Below are 14,509 nucleotides of genomic sequence, written 5' to 3'. Positions count from 1 at the left end.
CTGGGCCCTTAACAACGTTGATGTACAGAGGGATCTTGGGGTCCAAGTCCATAGCTCCCTGAAAGTGGCTGCACAAGTTGATAGGGTGGTAAAGAAGGCATATGGCATACTTGCCTTTATTAGCTGAGGCACTGAGTTCAAGAGTCAGGAAGCTATGCTGCAGCTTTATAAAACTCTGGTTAGGTCACATATGGAGTATTGCATTCCATTCTGGTTGCCCCATTATCGGAAGGATGTGGAGACCCTGGAGAGAATCCAGAAGAGGTTTACCAGGATGCTCCCTGGATTAGAGAACATTTGCTATAAGCAGAGGTTGGACAAACTTGGGTTGTTTTCTCTGGAGCGACAGAAGCTGAGGGGAGACCTGATAGAAGTTTACAACATTATGAGAGGCATAGGTAGAGTAGACAGCTGGCACCTTTTTCGCAGGGCTGAAATGTCCAATACTAGAGGGTGCGCATTGAAGGTGAGAGGGTGAAAGTTCAAAGGAGATGTGCGGAGCAAGTTATTTGCAAGTGCGGTGCAGGAAAGTGGTGTGCCTGGAATGTGCTGCCTGGGGTAGTACATTACAGGCATTTAAGAGGCCCTTAGATAAGCACATGAATCTGCAAAAAATGGAGGGATAGGACCATGTGCAGACAGAAGTGATTAGTGTAATTAGGCATCATTAGCTTAATCAGTTCGGCAAAACATGGTCAGCCGAAGGGCCTGTTCCTATGCTGTACTGTTCTATCTTCTAACTTCTATTTGCCAGAAAGTACTTTGTCTTTTTAATTCCTGTAACCTTCAACAGACATTGATAGAATAAAAAAATACCCTTAGAGGAACAACATTTCTCTGCAGAGGACAAATAGGAGAGACGCACCATTTTGATTAGGCTTTCTAATAAGATCTCTGGGTTTCAATGTGTAGAAAGGGGCTGGTAATAACGAGGTCACTTAGTTAAATTTAACCCATTCCATACTTGGGAAAATATTGTGTTCACTAAGCATCAATGTGACATGGTTAGAAAACATACTATCATTCTTATTTTTTTAATTTACTGAACAAATTGAAGCAAGGTAAAAAGACATCTTGGTACTAAATTGTGATCGTCCACTTTCAATTGTTTCAAACAAAATTGGTAGCGCATACCATTGTAATTGGTAAATGCAATATCAAAATCGAGTTAAGAATTATCTTAAAACAAAACTGCACACTCACCTTCAGACTGTCTGAGTGCGATCTTGTGTCATAATTGTATCTGGCCATGTGACTAAACATTTGAACATTTCTAGCAAGAGTAACCAGTTTTTGTTATTTAGAGAGAAGCATTCACTGCATCAACGATTACACACTGTGACCTTTTTTATCGTCAACTTTCAAATCTTCCAAATTGAACTCAAATTGTTAAATTCCCAAGACCGTCATGGGAAAAAATGTTGATGAAAACAAAATATGCAAGATAACCCTCTCCATATTTTAATATAAAGACATATTAGGTTTATTTAAAAACTTTCTTCATGTTCATCTCAAGAGGCATGACACTTTTGCTACTCAAATTCTAGAGTACAATTTCATCACGCACCTTTAGATGTGTGCTTGGGCATAACAAGACACCTCTAATCACCCGGGAGAAATCTCGCAAATTGAACACATAATGGGACTTGGAAGGAGTTGGAAGAAAACTGCTTATCGCAGCCTTGTAAACTGCCATGGTAGCTTGCACCATTATCCTTCCCAACCTATAATATAAAAAAACTTAAGTTTAACATTAAATTCATATTCCTAGCCAATAACACAAATTATGTATTAACTTCCCAGACAAATAACAGTAACAACAGGCATTTAAATCCCAAACCACATCATAACATTAAGATGGGGATGACCATCTGGTCATGCCATCTTTTTACAGCTACCATCAGGCAGGAGGTAAAGAAGCCTGAAGACCTGCACCACCAGTTTCAAGAACAGCTACTTCCCTTCAACCATACAGTTCTTGAACCAACTGGTAAACCTTAATCACTACAGTTTAGCGACACCATGACCACTTTGATCACTTTGAACTAAAATTGACTTTTTTTTTGTTCTACTTGTTTTCTTTCTTGTAAAAATTGTGTATAATTTATATTTAATATATGTTTTTCTTGTGAATGCCGCTTATATGATGCTATGTGCCTGTGATGCTGCTGCAAGTAAGTTTCTCATTGCACCTGTGCATCATGTACTTGTGTATATGACAATAAACTCGACTTTCCCTTTGATCAAAAATTTGGTCAGAAATGAATCTGAAAGCTATCATTGAAGGAGAAGATGAATCTTTGGTAGCTTAAATGTTTCAAATTACAGCTAACAATTACAACAACTTATATTTGTACAGTAACTTTAATATAACAAAGGATCCCAAAGCACTACACAGAAGCATTACCAAAAGTCATTTGACAGAAAGCCATTTATATTAGGCCAGATGACCAAAAGGTTGATCTAAGGAGAAGACTCTAAACAGCATCTTAAAGTAAAGAGTGAGGTGGGTGGGCAGAGAGGTTTGTGGAGAGAATTCCAGACCTTAGCACATAAAGAAACAGCTTCCGTTGGTGGAACAATTAAATCTGGGGACAATCAAGAAGCCAGAATTGGAAGTGTATAGACATCCTGGTGGATTATAAGGTTAGAAGAGATTTCAGAGGAAAAGCAGAGCCATATCAAGGAGTGAGTTGAGAACAAGGGTGTTAATTTTAAAACAGGGGCATTCCTTAACCAGAGCTAATGCATGCCAAGTGCAAGAGCAATCACTGGGTTGGTGACAGGGAGGACATGATGTTGTCTAAAGTTCTGTTACCCAAGTTTGAGGAGCAGTGCATTAGAATAGCCAAAGGTAGAGGTAATGAAAGCACAGATGAGTGTTTCTGCACAGATGAACTGAGATGAGGTAGTGTCAGATGATGCTCCCAAGGTTCAGATAGGTAGCCTTCATTACGGTATAATGTGTGATTCAAAGCTCATTCCGAGGTCAAACATAATACCAGGGTTACAAGTGATCTGGTTCAGTTTCAGACAGATACCAGAGAGTGGAAACAAGGTTTGTGATAGGGACTGAAGATAACAGTTTCACTCCCCAATAATGAGTTGAGAAAATGTCTGCTCATGTTGAGCAGGTAGTCTGCCAATGAAAGAATAAAGATTTGCAGAAGGTGGGATGCTAACAGTTGGTGCTGCTACCTCATATCTTCAGTGACTTGAAAGAATCAAATGGGAGCTGATAGAGACATGAGACAGAGTGGGATACAGGGAAACAAGATGGAGATATGGGACAACTCTGCTGGAAACTGGCATGGACCCAATGGGCTGAATGTCCTCCACCACTGTAATATTAGAAGTCTAAATATATCACCTTTCATGTCCCTTTCAGGACATCCCAAATCACTTAAAGGCAATGAAATACCAAGAGCAGTCACTATTGTAATGAAGAAAATGTGGCAACTAATGTTAGCACAACAAGCTCCCACAAACAGCAAAATAATAGTGACCAACCACCATGTTGGTTGATGGATAAACAATGTCTAGGACTGTGCTAATCCCCATCATCTTCTTTAGAAGTTAGGATCTTTTCTTTCTGTCCATAGAAAGTGGAAATGGTCTTAGCTTAACACTGCGTGGCACATGGCACCTCCAGTAGTGGAAATACTTGCTCAGTACTTCACTGAAATGTCAGTCCAGATTTTTGTGCTCAGATCTCTGGAGTAGAGCTTGAACCTGGAACCTTCTAAATCAGAGGCAACGGTGCTTCTGAGTGAGCAGAGCTGATAACTATACAGTGAATGGGTTAACAGAGGTAGAGTTGGTATTCCACAGCACTCACCTGGAAACTTGCACTGTATATTCAGGGGCCATTAGCAAGGTGCAGTACATAGATGAAAAGTAAGAGGGGTAAAGAAGGTATGGGGCAGGTGTGGGAAAGAAGGCGTTGCAAGTGATGCAGTGGCTGCAGATGAATACATAAGAACTAAATGAATGTGTTTCCAGCTGGATGACAATGCAGAGGCAATTAAGTAAAATCATGCAGTTAACCACATCAGAAGTTGGAGACAGGTTAAGTAGAATGAAGAAGTGTAGATTGCTATTGTCACATAGGGTTTCATAAATGACTTTGAAATGAACTATTTGATACTATGGTAGAGCTGCTAGAGTGATTGGAGGAATTAAACAAGTAGTTCTGGAGAAAATGAGCATACATTTCATGACTTTGGAGAGGAAAGGAAAAGTTGGACACGGAGCGATAATGATAAGTAACGAGGGTTGAGGGTGAGGGATGTGAATGGCAGTTTGAAGGTTATAGTAAATGAGGAAAAAGAATCATACAAACTATCATGGGAGTCAGGAAGGATAGGTGGATGGTCAGCAGATTAATGGCAATGACATAGGAATGGGAGATCGGGTACATGGCCAAAATGGGCTCAGCATGTGGGGATATATGAGAGAAAGTAGAGAAAGGTGCAAGTTCGGCTAGGAGAAAGGTGAATTGGGTGAGGTGTGGGAGGATGGTGATGGGGAGGTATGTCTGATAGCAACTGAAGCAATTGAGAGCTTTGGTATGAAATAGGCTGAGGCAGGAGGAGATTAGGGCAATGTTTTGGAAATCTAAGGAGGTGATTATTGTGATGACAGGGACATAGGCTGAAGGCTGGGTTTGATTTAGCCTGGGACAATAACTAGGGCTGTGACAGGTTATAGATTATGTCCACATATGGAAGCTGATGATTCCACACTTAGTTATATTAAATATGGTTGATCCTTACCGTAGAAAAGTGTTTTCAAACCCTTTTGAAAAATGCCAGTCCGAAATTGAAGTAAAAATCTTCATCATGGTATCGTCATCAAAAGAATCAATTGACAGTACATTCAAATGGCGAGTGAAACGCCCTGTCATTAAACAGATGAGTGATTTCAAATCATCCAGAGTTTAGGGGAACAGAAACTAAAGTTTGAAAATAAAAATGCTTCTGATGCTGGAAATCTGAAATAAAAACAGAAAATCCTAGAAACACTCAGCAGGTCACACAATGGAAAGTAAACAGTCCATGTTTCAGGTCTGCAACCCTTCATCAGAACTGTTTCTCTTTCTACAGATGCAGCCTGACCTACTGAGTGTTTCCAGCATTTTCTATTTTTATGGCAGCTAAGGTTTTATGATGTATAAATTCATAGAGTTATATAGCACGGAAACAGACCCTTTGGCCCAACTCATCCATGCTGACCAAGATGCCTGTCTAAACTAATCCCATTTGCCTGCATTTAGCCCATATCCCTCCAAACCTCTCCTATCTGTGTACCTGTCCACCCACCTCTATCACCTGTTCTGGCAGCTCGCTCCATATACCCACCACCCTCCGTGTTAAAAACATGTCACTTTAAATCTTGCCCCTCTCAACTTAAACCCATGATGTCTAGTTTTAGACTACCGTACCCTGGGGAAAAATACAGTCTAACTACCCTATCTATGCCCATCATGATTTTATAAACCTCTATGAGGCCACTCCTCAGCCTCCTTTGCTCCAGGGAAAACAGTCCCAGACTCCATAACTCAAATCATCCAGTCCAGGCAAAATCCTTGTGAACCTTTTCTTCACCCACTCTAACTTAGTAACATCCTTTCTGCAGTGTGGTGGTCAGAAATACACACAATACTCCAAATATGATCTAACCACACAGGTAGATAAAGCTTAAGTAAAGATAGATGGAAATCCCAATGACTATAAATTTCATAGTCAATAAATACCTTGATGGTTTTACCATAATTTTGCATCCTAATAGAACATAGAACAGTACAGCACAGGAACAGGCCCTTCTGCCCATGATGTTGTGCCAGACTAATTAAACACCTAACTAAACTAATCCCTTCTGCCTACACAATGTCCATATCCCTCCATTCCCTGCACATTCACGTGCCTATCTAAGAGTCTTTTAAACATCTCTATCGTATTTGCCTCCACCACCACCCCAGCAGTGCATTCCAGGCACCCACCACTCGCTGTGTAAAAAAAACTTATCCCGGACATCTCCTTTGAATTTACCCCCTCTCACCTTAAATGCACGTCCTCTACTATTACACATTTCAACCCTAGGAAAAAGATACCAGCTGAGTACCCTACCTATGCCTCTCATAATCTTATAAACTTCTATCAGGTCTCCCCTCAGTGTCTGTCGCTCCAGAGAAAACAACACCAGTTTGCCCAACCTCTCCTTATAGCACATGCCCTCTAATCCAGGCAGCATCCTGGTAAACTTCAGCACCCTCTCCAAAGCCTCCACAACCCTCCTATAGTAGGGCATGTTCTCATGTATTTCATTACATGGTCCCATTTCCCTAAATATTAATTGGTTTAAAATGTGCAGTTAAGTTGAAGCTTACTTTAAAGGGGTTACAGTCGAAGGACAGCGGGGCTAAAATGAATATAATGGATTTCAGGGAGAGCCTCTGAAACAATTTTTCCAGAGGCCTGTTTGAAATTTCTGTGATTGTCCACTTCATTGCTGTTTTAACAATTCTATAAATGTGAACTCAGTAGGGGCTTATCTGAAAATGTTTTCCATGCTGGGAGACTGGATAATGGTGGCTGTGGAAATGCCATTTTATCTGAAAGTTGATTCTTGAGTTAGGTCTGTTTTTAAATAAAATTGCACAGATAATACAGTAGTAGGGTGCTGCATGGAAATGAGAAAAGGATTAGGCTCTGTCCTGGGGTGTAGGACTGAATGCAGAGAGATCATTTTGTTTAACTTACATAACTCAAACTAATAGAGTAAGGGGTAGGACCACGGTTTGCTTATTATCATGAGGCAAATTTATGTTATACCCATTGACACAAATCATACCCTTGATTCTGTACCGGTCACCTTAAAGTAATATATTGCAGTCTACAATTTAAGTTACATTTCCAAAATCATGTGTTAGCTCTGAAGATCTGCCTTCAGAAAGATACAAGAAACATTCGTGCAAAAGGCAGATATACTATGGTAGGTGCTATTGTTACTCTCCTGGCTGAAAACCAACATCACCAAGCCTAGGAAGATATACTACAGCAGACTAAAATTTGCAACAATACTTAGGTGCACTACTCACTTAAAGTGACTGTGGATGAAAAAAAAGGGTATTCATAAACCCCAGGGACAGGCAACCAGTGCCCTATGTTATCTTACTACTCCTAGTTTTATTTGGCATCCTGCCATCAGTGAAACACTCAAGATTTAGAGCCTTGATTTTAGCAAGAACACAATTTAGCTCTAAGTAACTGAGAAATCAAATGTTTCCTATTGCTACCATTCAACTAATAAGTAATGAATAAGGATACAGCTCATATTTTCCAAAGAAGCTAGCCATTCAGCTCAAAGGATCTATACTGGTTCTCAAAGTAACCTTATCAGCTCCATTTCCCTATTTCCCTGTAATCTATTCTCTCTCACATGCCTATCCACTCCCCCTGATGCTCTGGCAACCCACCTACACTAGGGGCAATTTATAATAGCCAATTAATCTACTAACCACCATGTCTTTGTGATAAGGAAGGAAAACAAGTACCCAGGGGGAAACTCATGCAGTCACAGGGAGAATATGCAAATTCCGCACAGACAGCACCAGAGGTCAGTTTTGAACTCGGGTCTCTGGAACTATAAGACAGTGTTGCATCACTGTGCAATATCATAATTGCGGCCAAAGTACACAATATATCAATGTCTTGTAAATATAAATTTCAGATGAACAAATAACAGTCCACCTAAAGTGAGAGCCCTGTGTCAAGAAAATTAACTTGCATTTACAAAAATATTATCAAAGCTTACGATAGTCTAACATCTGAATACATTTAAAGCCAAAATACTCTTGATAATATTATTTGCCATTTTCTACCAATGCAGGAAAAGCATTACAGTTTTCTTACCGGTTATGTCATTCCTTCCTCCTCCAGGAGGACCCATTGCCGAAATAAACAATACATTTATAATGGTTAGTTTTGATGTATCTTTCCTGTCGTACCAATGACCATGATCAATCCATTGTCGAAGGAGTTCAATGGGTGGCTGGGCTCCATAAATTTCCTTTGCAGGCATATTAAGATCATCTGGAATCAACACGTAAAGTACTTGATCAGGATTTTCTCTTAACAAATAAAATAGAGCACCTCTCAGCATATCCCAATGCAATTAGTAAACTCCCTTTCCCCAGCTCTGACCCTTGATTGTTTTCCATGATCGCAGCTCCTGGATATAACTCCCTGTTGTCTACTTGAGCCCCTGCAACTTCAATTCCACAGTCAGATCTAAGGCCCCAAATCTGATTCGCAGCCAGATCCTTGACTCCAAGTTGTTCTGCCCCCATCACCCCAACCCAGATGACTTGTCAACCTATTGAATCCCTTCACTATATAGGCCATTGTGGTGACCAAATGACAATGAGTTCTAAGGCACAATATCAGAGGTGTCAAATGTCAGTATTTTGATGCATGTGAATGCCAAGAAATGAGTACCAGAACATTTTCAGACTATTTCACCGAAGGAAATGAGCAAATCTTTGCATTTCCAGAGAAGCTGCAACATGTGGCACAAGCACCAAACACACTGAAGTAGTCCATAATGTGTCAATTTATCTTCAGAATTACTGTATTAATGATAGCAGTAATAGATAAATCTTTAAGATCCATTATTAAATAGAACAGGTAAAATTTTACATTTAAAAATTTCTATTATATTAAAACTAATTAGAAGTTAACTCCCTTACCTACAAAAACAATGGATTCTTTCCCCACTGGTGGACCATAGACTCCCTTCTTCCTCCTGTCCAGTTTTGACATTATAATATCTTGGGTTTGATTGGCTGAGGTTCTGGCAGAGAGGCTGATGCAGTTGGGAATGTAAAGCTCTTTGGGCAGCTGCATGAGGAAGTTGTTTGTAATTGCAGATTTGCCTGTGCCAGTGGGACCCAACAGTAGCAAAGGTATTTTGTGCGAGACGTAAATATCCAAGAAAAAGGTCTGCCTAGCAGTTTCCATGGTAGGGATAATAAGATCTGAAATCTGTAAACCAATATAAATTAGAGGAATAAAAATAAACAATATTACAGCCATATCTTAGAAGGCAAGACAGTATGGTGTTTAGACTTTTGTTTGTGACAATACAATTGTACAATAATGTCTTCAATATAATTTTTTATTACTGGGTATATTTTATACCCGGAGGATCAATACTACTGGATAACTTAAAAGCCCATAATTTCAAGCTCGATGACTAAAGCTTGAGGAGACAAGGCGATGATTTTGGATAAATGACCCAGGCTTTCTCCTGCTTAAAATACAGAACCACGCCCTAAATTTAAATACATTTTCCAAGAAATATTTTCAAGACCAAGTGATCACATTTACAGGCCTTAAGAAATTACTTCAATAATAATTCTCAAAGGTTAAGAATACTGAACCAGTCAGGGTCAGTAAAAGCTAGGATTCAAGTACGCAAGAGCTCTTCTAAAGATGAATATTTTTTAAATTTTAGATCAAAAGGCAAGTCTAAATATTATTGACAAAAATTAACAAGCCATTTTCATTTAATATTCAGTAATAAGAGAGACAGCTTTGCTGGAATATCTAAGAAAGCAAAATACCACACATTCATGGCAACCAACATCAAATATTGTACTGATCTCAGCCTAGGCAAAACATGATAATTAAACACAAGTAACAAACATAGAAGCTCCTGCTATAAAAAGTCAAACCTTGGCTCCAGCAGGAATTTCTTTTTCTTTGGTGATATAATCGGTCCACAGATTCCACTGTCCACTACCTACCTTTTTGAAGTAGTAATCATAGACAGTTCCTGTATGAAGATAAGAAGAAAATGGATTAAGTACATTAATTATGACTCCTGTTCCTTCGAAGTTTTACATTGAGTTCAAGACTAACCTCTTTCAGGAAAGATATTGTTTTTTGTCAGTTTGACACTTTTGGGACGAGGATTATTGTCATCCATTCCCAAGATCAAATTCCGGAAGAAAATGTCAAATTTCTTGCGGCTCTCCCCGTTGATAGTGGCGCCGACGGTCCACACAGTAGCAAAGAGGAATAAACCCTGCAGCCAGAGGGTGATTTGCTGACTCGACATTCCTTCACTACCCTCCTGTCCTGACTGAGCTATTTCACCTAGAGATTAGAAAAAGACAAACTAATTGTTAGCTTTGCAATTCATCATTCAACATTGAAACTGGAGCTTGCTGTATCACAAACCAAACGTAAGCCAAAAAACTGCTATTAAATTAATTCAGTGGAAAGGAAGGAAGTGGCTTCTCATCCTAAGCCTCCTGAGGATCCTAAATCGTACCTAGATATTCATTATTTAGGTGCCTTGTGCACAGTTTTTGTTTGCAGCATTACATTGGATAGAGGCACAGAAAGGCCATTCAATTCAGCTAGTCCAGGCCATGCTATTGCTCCATTTCAGCCTCCTCTCATCTTTCCTCATCTAAATATATCAGCATCATCCTCAATTCCCTTCTCCTTTGTGTGTTTCCCAGCCTCCCTATATAGTACTGATTAATTCATGATTTTGTTTTAGATACTTTTCCAGAAATTCAATTGCAAAGAATTCTTCTTCACAAGTGAAAACAGATTTTCTGGAGTGAAATGTGATAATGGCCATTTCTAAGTTATTTCATGTCACTTGGGGTATTCAACCAGGCACTTTCTGGTATCAGTCACTCTTGCAACCCTGATGTAGATTTCTACAGCAGGGTGCACAGACATTATCCTGTGGTTCTGAAAATATTCAATACCCTCTCATTTCCACCCACTGCTTGTGCTTTAGATCAATGACCAAAACACTACAGATTGTTCATGGGCTCCAATCGGTGTACTACCCAGCATGTGCAAGGTGCACAAGAATCTCTAAAAAAAAACTGATCTCCTCATGGTTTGGAAACCCCAGTAATTTATTAGTTCCTGTTAAAAAGTACTGAACGACCAATTCCTAATGTATTTTTGCATAATTACTAAAATATTACAGCCTGCACTGCCAAAATATTAACCTCTGGCAGATAGCTGAATGAAACCAAAGTTGTGTAAAAGCAATGAAAATCAGATTTAAATGGATCACTTACCCATTAAACAAGAATAGAGCCTCATCATACTATAAGCCAGGTGCATCGGAGAGGTCTGTATGAAAAACTTGCAATGCAGCCGGGTAAAATCCAAACATGGTTGCATCAGCCAATGGAACATGTCATTGATCTTAAAAACAAAGCAAACCAGATGCCTACCTGAACAATTTTATTATGATTTACAGAATCATCAAATTAACTTTCTGATGACATAACAAGCTTATCCACTGAGAAGATAGGCAAATACTTGATTTCACATTCTATAAAACTTTATTTATGTCACGGTTGGAGTATTGGGTGCAGTTCTGGTCATTGCATTACAGGAAGGACGTGGAGGCTTTGGAGAGGGTGCGGAAGAGATTCACCAGGACATTGCCTGGATTAGGAAGTATTTGCTACAAGGTGGGGCTGGACAAACTTGGATTATTTTCTCTGTAGCATCGGACGCTGAGGGGCGACCTGATAGAAACATATAAAATTATGAGAGGCATAGACAGGGTAGATAGTAAGAGCCTTTTTCACAGGGTGGAAATATCAAATTCTAGCAAGCGTAGGTTTAAGTTAGAGGGGGAAAAGTTTAAAGGAGATTTATGAGGCAAGTTTTCTTACACAGTGAGTGGTAGGTACCTGGAACACACTGCCAGGGGAAGTGGTGGAAGCAGTTATGATACCAACGTTTAAGAAGCATTTGGACAGGCACATGAACAGGCAGAGAATAGAGAGATACAGACTTTGTGCAGGCAGATGGACTTAGTTACATTGGCATTTTTGGCAAAGACATCATGGGCAGAAGAGCCTGTTCCTGTGCTGTACTATTCTATGTTCTACAAGGCTGTGAACCAAGGAATGGGAAGGAGGATAAGGCTGGACAGCTCATTTTCATAGACAGATTGGCTTCCTTCTCCACTGTAAATTTCTGATTTCATCCAGTGATCTTTGCATGATGAAGATCAGAATGTCAAGTATTGATCTGCCTTGAATTAGCTATATCTTAGCTAGACAGCAATAGGGATGCTACAATTAACCTCAATTCTCCTGGGTTAGGAAAAGGAAAATCAGTCGGGGGCCCCATTCTTGATTGTTAACATGTGATCACTTGCGTACATGAATGTTGGAACGGGAGTAGATTGGACTCAGCTGTCTCCACCCCTCAGATGCACAGCCTGCCAACACTTCCTATTAGGACTCACACAGGAAACCACCAAGATCATAGTCAAAGTCAAGTTTATTGTTATATGCACAGGTGTATGTATGCATAGGTGCAGTGAAAAACTTAATTGCAGCAGCATCACAGGCACATAACATCAAAGAAAGCAGCATTCACAAGAAAAACATAAATTAAACATAAATTATACACAATTTTTACAAGAAAGAACACAATTAGAACAAAAAAAGTCAAAATTCAAAGTGGTCATAAGGTTGCTAAACTCTAGTGATTAGGGTTGTGCTGGTTGATTCAAGAACCGAATGGTTAAAGGGAAGTTGGTGTTTTTGGACCTGGTGGTGTGGGACTTCAGGCTCCTCTACCTCCTGCCTGATGGTACCTGCAAGATATGGCCCAGGTAGTGGGGATCTTTGATGATGGATGTTACCTTCTTGAGGCAGCACCTCCTGTAGATACTACCAGTGGTGGGGAGGGATGTGCCTGTGATGTATTGGGCAGAGTCCTTTACTCTCTGCAGCTTCTTACGTTCCTGCACATTTAGTTTATAACCAACTATACAGGGGGAGGGTATTGAATTTTGTAATTCAAATTTAAGTCACGTGCACAGAGATAATTGCCACAAATAGAAGAAATATGAGTAATATCTTAAAGCTTAGCATATGCCCATATTGCAATCAGTAAATAATAACTTGGCTAAATTTTCCCTATGTTCATCTTTTGAAATTTAAGCATTCAAAAACAAAGACTTACCAGTTCTTTATGTTCAGCAGTAATAGTTGGTGGTAGAGTATCCATGTAAGAATCTTTCAGGGGTGCCCAACCGAGCTGATGGGGTTCCAGGTAAATCATACCACACCTGTTAAAAGAGGTTCCCAATTCAGTACATGTAAAAGTGACCATATCTTGTGCTGACTGCTGAGGTTTTGACAATGTCACAATTAATACCTGCTGACTGTTGCTGGAGAAGCCTGTTCCAAATCTGCTGGCTCAAATATTAAATTCATTTTAGAACTCATCTGGATAATTTCTCCACTCATCAAACACAACTGGAAGACAAATATAAACAATTATGAGCAAATCAATTCTGGAGAGCATTTCATCATGTTAATCATTACTATATCAAGTAATGGAGATAAAAAAAAGGAGCAGACAACACAAGTGAAAGTAGGGGACCATCTAAGTAATAGTGACTATAATATACAGCTCTCCCTAGACTTATTGCAGTTCAGCCGGAATCTTATTGGCTGGTGTAGCAGGTTTCAAGGCCCATATGGTGCAAATCTCAAACTAAAAATTCCAAAGAGATTTATGCCAGTTTAGTCTCCAGCTACCCCTTACAAGGTCACTGGCATAAAGTTGCAAGGGATAAAGAGGGAGAGGGAATAAGGTAGACTCCCTAGGTTGTAATTTAGGATTGCTTCTGGTTAATGAATAGAGGAATAGAAGGATAGGTCAGATGAATGGATGGTGCAGGAGGATAGGCTTTAAGTTCCTGGATCATTGGGATTGTTTCCATTAAGAAGGAAATCCTTCAAGGATTTAAAACAAAAACTGCCCAGAGTGTGGTAAGAATGTGAAATATGCTACCAAAGGGAAAGGTTGAAGCAAATAATATAGTTAGACTGAAGGAGTAGCTAACTAAGCATATAAGGGAAAAGGGAATGGAAGGTTCCACTAGGTAGGAAGGACGGGAATAAGTCTGCAATGAAGCATGAATTTTGTCATGAACTGATTGGATCAAATGACCTGTTTCTTTACATTCTACACATTTCTATGCAGTTCTACACAAATATTTCATACATTTATAAGTTAAAAAATCACCTACTTTCTTGTTATCATCTAATACAGTGTTCATATTCTCAATCCAAACAGCATCAACAGGTCCATCAAATACAATCCACTTTCTTGCATCAGTGACAGAAGTTGCTTGACCTCGAAAAGTTGTGGCGAGAACCCCATCTGTCCATTCATGGCTTACAGGATCAAAGCACCCATAAAGCTGGCCCATGGTTATAGCCTTTGGATTTATTATACAGTATTCAACAGAATACTCGTCCATTAACTTAGCTTCAAATGAAACAAGTGAAACAGTTAAGAGGATTCAAAGCAACTCACGTATACCAATTTACAGTTGATATTTTTCTATTTCAGCACTTAAAATTCTGTTTAACACAACTTTTTTTTTAATTCTCACCTAAAAATGATGCAAAGTTCTGGCTCTCTCTCCACTT

At 39.4% G+C, this 14,509-nt stretch overlaps 1 protein-coding gene across 1 annotated transcript in view; it reads right to left on the bottom strand.

The window, feature by feature from the left end:
• Positions 1-14,509, bottom strand: part of dnah3 (dynein axonemal heavy chain 3) — a 127,486-nt gene that overhangs the window by 28,132 nt on the left and 84,845 nt on the right. The window contains 11 exon segments of the mRNA XM_052021268.1: positions 1,568-1,724; positions 4,776-4,899; positions 7,914-8,093; positions 8,750-9,044; positions 9,737-9,837; positions 9,924-10,129; positions 10,443-10,479; positions 11,114-11,243; positions 13,029-13,134; positions 13,224-13,324; positions 14,104-14,345. Coding sequence (XP_051877228.1) covers positions 1,568-1,724; positions 4,776-4,899; positions 7,914-8,093; positions 8,750-9,044; positions 9,737-9,837; positions 9,924-10,129; positions 10,443-10,479; positions 11,114-11,243; positions 13,029-13,134; positions 13,224-13,324; positions 14,104-14,345 — 1,679 coding nt within the window.

Source organism: Pristis pectinata, chromosome 8, assembly GCF_009764475.1.
Source record: "Pristis pectinata isolate sPriPec2 chromosome 8, sPriPec2.1.pri, whole genome shotgun sequence".
Lineage (NCBI taxonomy): Eukaryota > Metazoa > Chordata > Chondrichthyes > Rhinopristiformes > Pristidae > Pristis > Pristis pectinata.
Note: the sequence above shows the minus strand (reverse complement) of the source record. Positions and strands in the feature narration are given on the sequence as shown.